Source organism: Ranitomeya imitator, chromosome 8 (assembly GCF_032444005.1).
Source record: "Ranitomeya imitator isolate aRanImi1 chromosome 8, aRanImi1.pri, whole genome shotgun sequence".
Classification (NCBI taxonomy): Eukaryota; Metazoa; Chordata; class Amphibia; order Anura; family Dendrobatidae; genus Ranitomeya; species Ranitomeya imitator.
In genome coordinates this window covers 183,256,037-183,269,211 of record NC_091289.1, presented here as the reverse complement: position 1 = coordinate 183,269,211, position 13,175 = coordinate 183,256,037, and the positions used below count along the sequence as shown (strand labels likewise).

The 13,175-nt window shown below is 45.9% G+C and overlaps 1 protein-coding gene across 1 annotated transcript; it reads right to left on the bottom strand.

Annotated features, from left to right (window-relative positions):
* Positions 1-1,830: 1,830 nt before the first annotated feature.
* PIF1 (PIF1 5'-to-3' DNA helicase) lies at positions 1,831-12,949 on the bottom strand. The gene is made up of 13 exons (XM_069738089.1): positions 12,822-12,949; positions 11,371-11,941; positions 9,724-9,853; positions 9,391-9,516; positions 8,895-9,048; positions 8,699-8,813; positions 8,404-8,510; positions 6,713-6,852; positions 6,314-6,420; positions 5,571-5,658; positions 5,030-5,175; positions 4,763-4,954; positions 1,831-1,964 (listed from the first exon to the last, which is right to left on the bottom strand). Exons 2-13 carry the CDS (start codon positions 11,935-11,937, stop codon positions 1,926-1,928), a joined length of 1,911 nt encoding a protein of 636 aa, XP_069594190.1. The 5' UTR covers positions 11,938-11,941; positions 12,822-12,949; the 3' UTR covers positions 1,831-1,925.
* Positions 12,950-13,175: the final 226 nt, after the last annotated feature.

Below are 13,175 nucleotides of genomic sequence, written 5' to 3'. Positions count from 1 at the left end.
GTACTGACCCGTCTCCTGGAAGAGCCTCCAGCCTCTGGACGCTACGCTGACAGACACAGCAAACTTTCTTGCCACAGCTCGCATTGATGTGCCATCCTGGATGAGCTGCACTACCTGAGCCACTTGTGTGGGTTGTAGAGTCCGTCTCATGCTACCATGAGTGTGAAAGCACAACCAACATTCAAAAGTGACCAAAACATCAGCCAGAAAGCATTGGTACTGAGATGTGGTCCGTGGTCCCCACCTGCAGAACCACTCCTTTATTGAGGGTGTCTTGATAATTGCAAATAATTTGCATCTGTTGTCTATTCCATTTGTACAACAGCATGTGAAATTGATTGTCAGTCAGTGTTGCTTCCTAAGTGGACAGTTTGATTTCACAGAAGTTTGATTTACTTGGAGTTATATTCTATTGTTTAAGTGTTCCCTTTATTTTTTTGAGCATAAATAAATATATGTATGTGTCAACCAGATACTCTCATTAATAAAATAGTACATAAATAGTTAAATAAAGGACACAGACATGAAATTTGCGTGAAACGCAATGTTTATTTATTTATTTTAAATGTAATTAAAAATTGCGTGGGCTCCCGCAGAATTTTCATAACCAACAGAGAAAGCCAACGGCTAATGTTAATATAATGGGAAGGAACCAATAGCCATAAAAGTACCCAGGCTATTCATATCAGCTCACAGATGTTTGCTTAGCCTTTACTGGCTAGTTTCCAGGGGAACCACAAAAAAAAAAAAAAAAAAATTGACATAAAATTGATCACCTCCTGTCAATGTATCATCGGAGGCCGGGTAAAGCAGTTACAACTCCCGCTGTGACTGTTCTACACGCGAGATCATCGTGGGACATTTGGCAAATGGACTACGGCGGACAGAGAGTATATGTTGGTTTATTATTTTATTTTTATTGCAGGAGATCGAAGGCATCAGGGATTAGGTGTTTGGTAAGTATGAATGTTGGCTTTTTTTTGTTGTTTTACAATTTAACACAGTCACCGGATGATGGGAATACTGTCCTATCATCGGCTCATGCTGTCACTCTTATATGTGACAGCAGACATAGCCGATGGGAGTAGCAGTCCCATCAAACGATGCCTGGCCACACACACACACACACACACACACACACACACACACACATTCTCTGCCCACACACTCTTCCTCCTTCCTTTCCGCATCGTTTTTTTGGCACGCAATTCCGCAGACCTTTTTACACCTGCAGTTTAGCTGCGGATTTGACTGACTCAATGTAAGGCAATGGGTGCAGAAATGCTGCAGATCCGCAAAAAAAAAAAAAAAAAAAAAATTGACATGCTGCAGAAAATAAAACACTGCGAATCAGTGTGGAATTTTCTGCAGAATGTGCACACCAATTCTGGATTCCCATTGATTAACATTGCTTGAGCTACCCTTTGCGGATTTGGTGCAATTCCGCATGGAAGAAACGCTGCGGATCTGCAATGTGTGCACATAGACTTAGGATCTACTAACATTGTGATGTGCAGCGTTACCCACCACCATGTTTGCTGCTGGGCGGTATTTTAATATCCTGTGGACACAGGCAGACCACAGTGATCTGTGATCGATGGCTCAGTGCGCATATGCTGCCATTGTTGTCAAAAGCGTGAGTCTCATTAACATAACACAAAGCAGATTATACAGGCAGCGATGTATGAAATCCACACCAGAATCTGCAACTCAAGCGTGCAAATTTTTTTTCTGCAGATTGTTGTTCTAGATTTTTAGTGTGTGTGTGTGCGTCCAGAGAAAGCATCCCTCTATAGGGCTTCATGATGACCAAAATCCAGCAACTCCAAATTACAAATGTACAAAAATAAGTTTTAATATAAAAAATAGCAATTCCTTTCTGTACACCAATATTTACAGAGAAAATCGGTAAAATAAAACAAACATCAATTCTCCTTGTCCACCAGGTAAGGATCCAGACATGTCTGCGAGAGGGGGAAAACAAAGAACCATAATTTTTAGATTAAACACATGTATACCTTATTAATAAGGCCAGTACCAACAACTACAATATAGTATAATACTGCCCCTATGTACAATAATATAGCTACTATAATACTTCCTATGTACAAGAATATAACTACTATAATACTTCCTATGTACAAGAATATAACTACTATAATACTGCTCCTATGTACAAGAATATAACTGCTATAATACTGCTCCTATGTTCAAGAATATAACTGCTATAATACTGCTCCTATGTACAAAAATATAACTACTATAATACTGCCCCTATGTACAATAATATAGCTACTATAATACTTCCTATGTACAAGAATATAACTGCTATAATACTGCTCCAATGTACAAGATTATAACTGCTATAATACTGCTCCTATGTACAAAAATATAACTGCTATAATACTGCCCCTATGTACAAGAATATAACTACTATAATACTGCTCCTATGTACAAGAATATAACTACTATAATACTGCTCCTATGTACAAGAATATAACTACTATAATACTGCCCCCTATGTACAAGAATGTACCGTATATCCTCGAGTATAAGCCGACCCCCCTAATTTTGCCACAAAAAAACTGGGAAAACTTATTGACTCGAGTATAAGCCTAGGGTGGAAATGCAGCATTTACCGGTGAATTTCAAAAATAAAAATAGATCATTATTTCCCCATTGCTGTGCCATATAGTGCTCTGCACCGTTCATTATTTCCCCATAGCTGTGCTATATAGTGCTCTGCACCCTTCATACTGCCCCATAGCTGTGCCATACAGTGCTCTGCACCGTTCATACTGCCCCATAGCTGTGCCATACAGTGCTCTGCACCGTTCATTATTGCCCCATAGCTGTGCCATATAGTGCTCTGCACCATTCATATTTCCCCATAGATGCTCCACATAAATCTGTGCCGCTACTGCCGCTGCAATAAAAAAAAAAAAGCCATACTTACCTCTCTTGCTTGCAGCTCCCAGCGTCCCGTCCCGGCGTCTCTCTGCTCTGACTGATCAGGCAGAGGGCGCCGCGCACACTATATGCGTCATCGCGCCCTCTGACCTGAACAGTCAGAGCGCAGAGACGCCGGGAAGATGGAGCGGCGCCCGGCGGCTGGAACGGGGATAGGTGAATATTACATACTTACCTGGTCCCGGTGTCCCGCTCCTTGTCCCGGACAGCTGTCTTCGGTGCTGCAGCCTCTTCCTCTATCAGCGGTCACCGGCACCGCTGATTAGAGAAATGAATAGGCGGCTCCACCCCTATGGGAGGTGGAGCCGCCTATTCATTTCTCTAATGAGCGGTCCCACGTGACCGCTGAAGAGGGGAAGAAGCTGCAGCACAGAAGACCGTGGGACAGGCGGGGAGAGCCAGGATCGCTGGGACTCGGTAAGTATACCTCAGCGCCCTCACCCCCTCACCCACCTTGACTCGAGTATAAGCCGAGAGGGGCACTTTCAGCCCAAAAATTTGGGCTGAAAATCTCGGCTTATACTCGAGTATATACGGTAACTACTATAATACTGCCCCTATGTACAAGAATATAACTACTATAATACTGCCCCTATGTACAAGAATATAACTACTATAATACTGCCCCTTATGTACAAGAATATAACTACTATAATACTGCTCCTATGTACAATAATATAACTACTATAATACTGCTCCTATGTACAAGAATATAACTACTATAATACTGCCCCTATGTACAAGAATATAACTACTATAATACTGCCCCTATGTACAAGAATATAACTACTATAATACTGCTCCTATGTACAAGAATATAACTACTATAATACTGCTCCTATGTACAAGAATATGACTACTATAATACTGCCACTATTTACAAGAGTATAACTATATAATACTGCTCCTATGTACAAGAATATAACTACTATAATACTGCCCCTATGTACAAGAATATAACTACTATAATACTGCCCCTATGTACAAGAATATAACTACTATAATACTGCTCCTATGTACAAGAATATAACTGCTATAATACTGCCCCTATGTACAATAATATAACTACTGTAATACTGCTCCTATGTACAAGAATATAACTACTATAATACTGCCCCTATGTACAAGAATATAACTACTATAATACTGCCCCTATGTACAAGAATATAACTACTATAATACTGCTCCTATGTACAAGAATATAACTGCTATAATACTGCCCCTATGTACAATAATATAACTACTGTAATACTGCTCCTATGTACAAGAATATAACTACTATAATACTGTTCCTATGTACAAGAATATAACTACTATAATACTGTTCCTATGTACAAGAATATAACTACTTTAAGACCGGGAACACACACAGCAAGATACGGCCCAGTATCGCAGGTTAAAAACAAGCTCTGAGTATGTTTAATAATGATAAATGTAATATGTGCAATGTTTGTCTATTCTGAAATTAATAAACGAATTTAAAAAAAAAACAAGCTCTGGCACCAGCACTCCGGAGCGGAGCATGCGGCTGCATAGCAATACATGGAGCTGCACGCTCGGCTCCGGAGTTCCGGTGCCAGAGCTTGCTTTTAACCAGCGAGACTCGGCCGTATCTCGCAGTAGTGTGACTCCGGCCTAATACTGCTCCTATGTACAAGAATATAACTACTATAATACTGCCCCTATGTACAAGAATAGAACTACTATAATACTGCCACTATGCACAAGAATATAACTACTATAATGCAAGCCTATCCCGATCATACCCCCACCTTGTCCTTCTACCCCTCACCTGGTACAGCGCTCGCTCCTTCCTCAGTCTGGCGTAGAATTGGAGAACATAGGGATTGGCAGTTACGGCTTTGGGATCAAAATCCATGACCCGTAGCCCCTCTAAGCTGCGAGCTCTGGAGAGCGCTACATACGCCTGTCCGCTCTCAAACACACGGGACAGCGAGATCTCCACACAGTCCAGCGTCATCCCCTGCAGAAACATCCCGAATCAGACATTGGCCACACAGCAGCACACCGGACGTTCCTTGGGCGCAGGACGACGTACCTGACTCTTGTGTATGGAAATGGCCCACGCCAGCTTCAGAGGTAACTGCTGTCGGCTCAGGAGGACGCCGCCGTGAGCCTTAATAACCCAGCGCTCCGGCTTCATGACCTCCGTGACCCCACACAGGAAACGCACTTTGGGCAAAGCTGAAGAGAGGAACAAGAAGTTCCAATTTGTGAGCAAAAGATGAGAAAATCAAAGAAGACTGAACACAGTAGGTCAGAGGGGATCAAGAAGCCTGGATTTAGGGCTGCAGTGGGGTAACGGACAGTTTAGTGACGAGGCCTCCAGTATGGATAGGACGTGTTCTCCGACCAGAATAGATACATTGTATCCAGTCATTCAAAGTTTAACTGACGCTTTAGAATTTGCAGCGGAATGTCTGTCGGCCTCTCGCTCCTCCTTCCATAGAATCCTAAAAGCACCAACTGTAATCTTCTATCTCAGTAATGGAAGGGAAGGGAGTACAGTCTGCGCTTTAGAACTGGGGGCAGGTGTCACTATTATCTTATGGATTCTCAGCATTTGCTTTATCACTTACGTCTTTCTGTCCCTTCAAACCCAACGATGACTCCTCGCGCTCCGTTCACTAAACCGCGGGCGACGTCCAGATTCTTGGCCAGCATCACCTGCAATCAGAGAATTAAGGGAGCGAAGTCTTCAGACGAAATTGATGAGGCCTTATACTCCAGTCACAACCAGATCTGCGGTCAGTTTTGCCGATTTCCTGTTGGCCCACAGATATTGGATATTCTACTGCTGCCCCCTCTGCTGGTTCAGCATCTGCAGAGCGTGCGCTGTTGCATTGCATGGTGGGAATGATTAGTCACAGTATGGGTCGGGGGGGATTGAGAGCGGGGTCTGTACTGATAATGGAAAACACGGACCCATTCAGATCACATGGTGCATTATGGGATGTTCACCAAACTGACAGGCCATCACAAATTCCAAATGGTACTCAGCAGAATTGTGAATGCTGCTCTGGAGCTGAGTGGAGTAGAAGACACCATCATTACAAGAAGAATATAGTGGGAATATGGACATTTTAAAGGGATCTCCAGCGTCAGTTTCTTTCACACGGGGAGTTGTGTCGGCAGAACCCTGACAATCGTGCACATATCTGCCGTCCTCAGCGCCGCAGGAGACCCTTAAGGAAGACCCTAGAGTAAAGCTCGGATCGTCCCTGCTTACAGTCTGATCTCCCACAACATGGACAACAGAGATTTTAGCATCTGCACAAGGACAAGGCTCCAGCACAGGAAGGGGCCCTCGCCGTCCGCTCACCTGCGCCCCTTTCTTCAGCAGGATCTGCTCCCCGACAGGACACTGCGCGTTCACAGTCTTCACCAGCATCGGGTCACTGTCCAGGGCGTCGTACTTGTGCATCTCCCCTGCAGACAGAACAGAGCGCCATGTATCACTGCAATCAGAGGGGGGATGGGAGGACTGCTCCGCATAGCCCGTTCCTTAAAAGGCGATGCAGACTTATTGCGCAGCCAAAGTTAAAAAAAAAAAAATGAACTAACTGTGAAGGTAACCATGGTAACAGACTACTAACACACTGTGTAGTCAGACCCTGCAGTCATGTGTTACTCCACTATCAAGCAGCAGCCATGATAGTGGCCCACAAAGGGCTGATCAGCATGTGCTCCACCATCAGCTGTATCAGGGTCCCATCCATACCAGGTAGTTGCTGTAATCTGCGCTCGTTCGTCAGGTCAACATCGTCCTTGTGGGTGCAGAGCCGCGTCGCCAGAATCCCGTCCCGTTCGATTTTGTGGTTCCCCGTCAGTAACAGCTGCCTCGTCACCTCTTCAGTGCATCTGATGGCAAAATGTTCAGTGCCCAGTGATATAAAGGGATTGTACAGAATTAGCAAAATAAGACCACTTTCTTCTAGAAACAGCACCACCTTAATCTACTGGTTGAGTTAGGTACTGCAGTTCAGCTCCATTGCAACGAATGGCAGTATCATACACAACCTGTTGATGAGGGTGGCGCTATTTTTACAAAATTCTTAATCTTTTTCAGTCCCTATTAATATAGGCCACAATACAGACTTCACTTAGGGCAGTTAATGGGGAAGTCAACATAGCGAGGCAGCATGAGGATTTATAAACGGACTAGTAAAGCGCTGCTGCCACTGACATGACGGAACAGCCTATGGGTGTGGAGCGAACTTCGAGACAGCTACCTGGAAAATCGTGATTAATAATAGGTCTGTCTGGCTCTAAAGGTTCTACATCATCATAATATTTTGCAACTACAAATCCCAGCATGCCACAAAAGCGAAACGTTGTCAGAGCAAACTGAGTCTTAGCCCTGCAAAATGCACCAGCCGCCACCATGCCCACCAACCCATCTGCCTTCACCTCCTCCAACAATGCACACAGTAACCCGTCCGCCCTCACCTGCCCCCCACAATGCACAGAGACCTGTCAACCCTCACATGTCCCCACAACGCACACAGTGACTCATCCGCCATCACGTACCCCACAATGCACACAGCGACCCATCCACCTTCACCTACCCCCACAATGCACACAGCGACCCATCCACCTTCACCTACCCCTACAATGCACACAGCGACCCATCCACTCTCATCTTCCCCTACAATGCACACAGTGACCTGTCCGTCCTCACCTGCCCCCACAATGCGCACAGTGACCCACCTGCTCTCACTTCTCCTTACAATGCGCACAGGGACACATCCACCTTCACCTACCCCCACAATGCACACAGCGACCCATCCACCTTCACCTACCCCTACAATGCACACAGCGACCCATCCACTCTCATCTTCCCCTACAATGCACACAGTGACCTGTCCGTCCTCACCTGCCCCCACAATGCGCACAGTGACCCACCTGCTCTCACTTCTCCTTACAATGCGCACAGGGACCCATCCGCTCTCACTTCTCCCTACAATGCACACAGGGACCCATCTGCTCTCAATTCTCCCTACAATGCACACAGCGACCCATCTGCTCTCACCTTCCCCCACAATGCACAGTGTGACGCATCCGCTCTCACTTCTCCCTACAATGCACACAGGGACCCATCCACCCTCACCTACCCCCACAATGCACACAGTGACCCGTCCACCCTCACAATGCACACAGCGACCCATCCACCCTCACCTACACCTACAATGCACACAGCGACCCATCTGCTCTCATCTTCCCCTACAATGCACACAGTGACCTGTCCGTCCTCACCTGCCCCCACAATGCGCACAGTGACCCACCTGCTCTCACTTCTCCTTACAATGCACACAGGGACCCATCTGCTCTCACCTTCCCCTACAATGCACACAGGAACCCGTTTGCCGTCACCTGCCCCGACAATGCACCCAGCGACCCGTTCCCCCTCACCTGCCCAGACGAATCGACTGCAGCAGAGCGATGAACTTCTTGTCCGTCTGTCTCCGCACTTCCGTCAGCTCCATGGTCAGGTTGATGCATCTCCTCCAGCTTTTGGTCTGTGGAGCAGCAAGATGCCGGTTATTAGCAGAGAGGCACAAATTGTTACTTTTCAGCTTCTTCCATTTGTCCGTAAACACAAAAGACACTGGACCCCAATGCATCACTTCAGCTCCCGTCAGGGGCAACATTTTGAGGGGTGATGAAACTTTGGAACCTGCCAATTGATGGTAATGAAGATTCCTACCTGGAAGCAGAACTTGGTCTGATTTGAGGCCCGAGTCACTGGTGGAAGTTGCAGAAAGTCTCCACAAACGATGAGCTGGATCCCACCGAAAGGCTCATCCCGCCCGCGGACCGCCCTGCGAGGGACGACAATACGGCTTAGTATTCAGCCTCGACACGACCCACACAGAAACTGCCCACCAGAGCAGCCTCCATACCTGGCGACAGCCTCCAGCTTATCAAAGAACTCCCCTTCCACCATGGAGATCTCATCTATGATCAGCTGTCGGCAGCTTATCCAGTGCTGACGGACCCCCGGCCTCTTGGCCAAGTCTACACATTGTTCCAGTGGAGCCTTCCCTGAACCGATCCCTAAAACCAAGATAAAACATAGGAAAGATCTGACCATAGAAGACAACTACCATCATTCATCATTGCTAAAACAGTAATATAAAAGGCTCCACTAGGGGGAGCAAAAATGTACACATTTAGATGTATGCAAAGAGCTCCCCCTAGTGTTGCTGCAGGTGGAACCAATCTTATCATGTGTCTCTATAGCTGATGCAGGCCATTGTAGATGCCATGAAGACCTTTCAGTGATGCACCAGGATAGCTCCCCCCATAGGCCATCGCAGATATATGTGTGTTTGAGATATATATATTAAAAAAAAACCTCTAATGGATTGATGCACCAGTTATTAGGTTAATTCTCACCTGCAAAGGCATGTAATGTGGTGCCGCCAATATGACAGGCTGCCACCCCGGTACTTGCTGTGGCATAAGTGCTTTTAGGGGGCAGAGCCCCGATAATCCTCTTCAGCAGATAAGACTTTCCTGTGCCTGGAAATAAGGAGAAAGATAATATATTAAGAATGGATCAGAAGTTCACAGATCAAGATATAATAAAAGCCTCCATTCTTCACACTGCAGGACGAATCAAGACAACTAGAAAAAAATATACAAAATAAAAATAATATTTATATCTAAAAGTAGTTGGTGATATATTTCTTTGCTATAAATCAATAATTAGAAGTCGTCTGCACCGACCTGCGCTTCCTGTGAAGAACACATTCTTCCCGCTGAGGACGGTGCTGAGAACCATGGACTGCTCAGTGGAGAGATGCAGCTGGCGGGGCATGGTCAGAGTCGGCTTCTTACTGGGACGGAGCTCAGAAATCTACAAATCAAATACTGAAGTTATGTAAAATACAACATAGATCAATAGATCTACTCACAGCCAATTCTGACCTTTCCTGAGGTCCGAGACATGAAACAGATAGAGGTGACACTATGCACTGCAGTTCTGGAATTCTACTCATCAGACAGTAAATAAATGTACTTGGTGTCCAGTGTCTTGTGTTTATGGAAGAAGCTGAAAAGTAACATTTTAATCTCAGGATCAGTAATGTAATGTATGTACACAGTGACTGCACCAGCAGAATAGTGAGTGCAGCTCTGGAGTATAATACAGGATGTAACTCAGGATCAGTAATGCATGTACTCAGTGACTGCACCAGCAGAATAGTGAGTGCAGCTCTGGGGTATAATACAGGATGTAACTCAGGATCAGTAATGTAATGTATGTACACAGTGACTGCACCAGCAGAATAGTGAGTGCAGCTCTGGAGTATAATACAGGATGTAACTCAGGATCAGTAATGCATGTACTCAGTGACTGCACCAGCAGAATAGTGAGTGCAGCTCTGGGGTATAATACAGGATGTAACTCAGGATCAGTAATGTAATGTATGTACACAGTGACTGCACCAGCAGAATAGTGAGTGCAGCTCTGGAGTATAATACAGGATGTAACTCAGGATCAGTAATGTAATGTATGTACACAGTGACTGCACCAGCAGAATAGTGAGTGCAGCTCTGGAGTATAATACAGGATGTAACTCAGGATCAGTAATGCATGTACTCAGTGACTGCACCAGCAGAATAGTGAGTGCAGCTCTGGGGTATAATACAGGATGTAACTCAGGATCAGTAATGTAATGTATGTACACAGTGACTGCACCAGCAGAATAGTGAGTGCAGCTCTGGAGTATAATACAGGATGTAACTCAGGATCAGTAATGCATGTACTCAGTGACTGCACCAGCAGAATAGTGAGTGCAGCTCTGGGGTATAATACAGGATGTAACTCAGGATCAGTAATGTAATGTATGTACACAGTGACTGCACCAGCAGAATAGTGAGTGCAGCTCTGGAGTATAATACAGGATGTAACTCAGGATCAGTAATGTAATGTATGTACACAGTGACTGCACCAGCAGAATAGTGAGTGCAGCTCTGGAGTATAATACAGGATGTAACTCAGGATCAGTAATGCATGTACTCAGTGACTGCACCAGCAGAATAGTGAGTGCAGCTCTGGGGTATAATACAGGAGGTAACTCAGGATCAGTAATGTAATGTATGTACACAGTGACTGCACCAGCAGAATAGTGAGTGCAGCTCTGGGGTATAATACAGGATGTGACTCAGGATCAGTAATGTATGTATACAGTGACTGCACCAGCAGAATAGTGAGTGCAGCTCTAGAGTATAATACAGGATGTGACTCAGGATCAGTAATGTAATGTATGTACACAGTGATTGCACCAGCAGAATAGTGAGTGCAGCTCTGGGGTATAATACAGGATGTAACTCAGGATCAGTAAAGGAATGCCGCTCTGTCTTGCAACCTACCAGACTGTTCTCGGATGATGCCGTCCTTGGACGTTTCTGTGGACATCGGTTTGCAGCGTTGATTCCACGGTTACTGAGCCCCTTCCCCTTTAAGGGCGTCTGACTGCTGAGTTTTGCTCGCATTTCATTGGCTTGCTCCAAGTCCTTCTTCTGTACAGGACTGATGGTCTCGAACACACGTGGGAGCCCTGACAGCAGACGCATGCGCTCATTCACCGGCTTCTCACTCTTCCCCGCCTCGTGCTTAATCATTAAGATTTTCATAAAGTGCTTCAGTTTGTCCGAGGGGCAGTTGGAGATCAGCAGCTGGACATTATCCGGCTGGAGCACGATGGAGCTCTTCCCATCTTGAATGAAGCGGGTGAAGATCTGGATCTGCCTCAGGATGAAGTTTTGGGGTAACTTCCCATCACTGACCTTCAGCACCAGCTCCCGAAATTCATTACGTCCCAGCGAGGTGAAGGCGTTACGAATGACTTTACGTTTCAGTGTCTGTCCAGATGCATTCAGATATTCGATGGCGACGCTGCTCTGGATCTCCGGGGACAGGTGGTCGGCCAGATTCATCTTCCTGAAAGAGGAGGCAAAGGTTGTCACTCAGCAAGGAGCTTGTGTGTTCTCCCCATGGCCTTGGGGGTTTCCTCCCGCACTCCAAAGACATACTGATAGGGAATCTAGATTGTGAGCCCCAATGGGGACAGTGATGCGGAATATGATGGCGCTATATAAGGGAGTAAAATAGATAAATTGTCCAGTGAGAAATAGGTGGGCACCATGATCAAAAGGAGACCCCCACCACCAACACCAGCTAATAGGGGCAGATCCCAGTAACGCAGTATTTTTCCGCTGTCAACATCCACATCAATCACAGAGTTGTGCTCTGAGGGCTTTACAGCAGCTTCTACCAGAGATGGAAAATTAGATAAGTTACCGGCATTTTATGCTTCATTTGTTGTGGAATTTCTGTCTTATTAAAGGGTCTTTCCAATAACAGTAAGTTGTGGCCTATTGTTGAGGGTCCCACCATTGGGTCCCTATGGATCCTGGGATTGAGGAGACCACCGGCCATTCCCAGCTGTCCGAAAGACAATGAATGAGCGGACGGTGCTGAATATACCCAACCATCACTTCATTCAGGTGGGACACTGCAGAGCCCCGATCTCAGGAACCATTGGAGTCCCAGTGGTGGGACCCTCAGCAGTGGGTCACTCATAACAGTGGAATACCCCTTTAATAATCCAGAAATGCCACTAAAAATAAAGACAAATTAATCAATTACCAAATTAATCCCTGTAAGTGCCGGATGAAAGGAATTTTACTATGACATGTACATGGCTCATATCAGATCTGGTGGCCACAGTGAGCCATTGATGGCGTCACATCCCAGCACTGACAGATACATTACACCCCACCAGTCACTACATGCACAGATCTGCTGGCAGCGGCTTTACCTCGGCTTCTGTACGCGGCGGCTCGCACACTCGGATCAGCCCCGCGGGTCTCGCCCTGTCCCCGGCTCCGCCGCCCGCTGCCGCCTCGTTTCTTTCTCTCTCCGGCTCTGATTCCCCGGATCCCTGCATCAAACGTGATATAAAGTTCAAATTCGCCGGCTCAGATATTCAACCAATCAGAAACTAGACATTTAAAGAATCAACCAATCGCGTTCCAGTGACGTGAACGCTATCGGTCCGTTAAAGCCCTGGATGTTTTGGTCACGTGCTCACTCCTCGGAAGTCGCGGCGTCCATCTTTGTTTAGGGAAAGTCATGGTTGTGTTTAACGTGACAGCTGCTGGCAAAGAAAAAG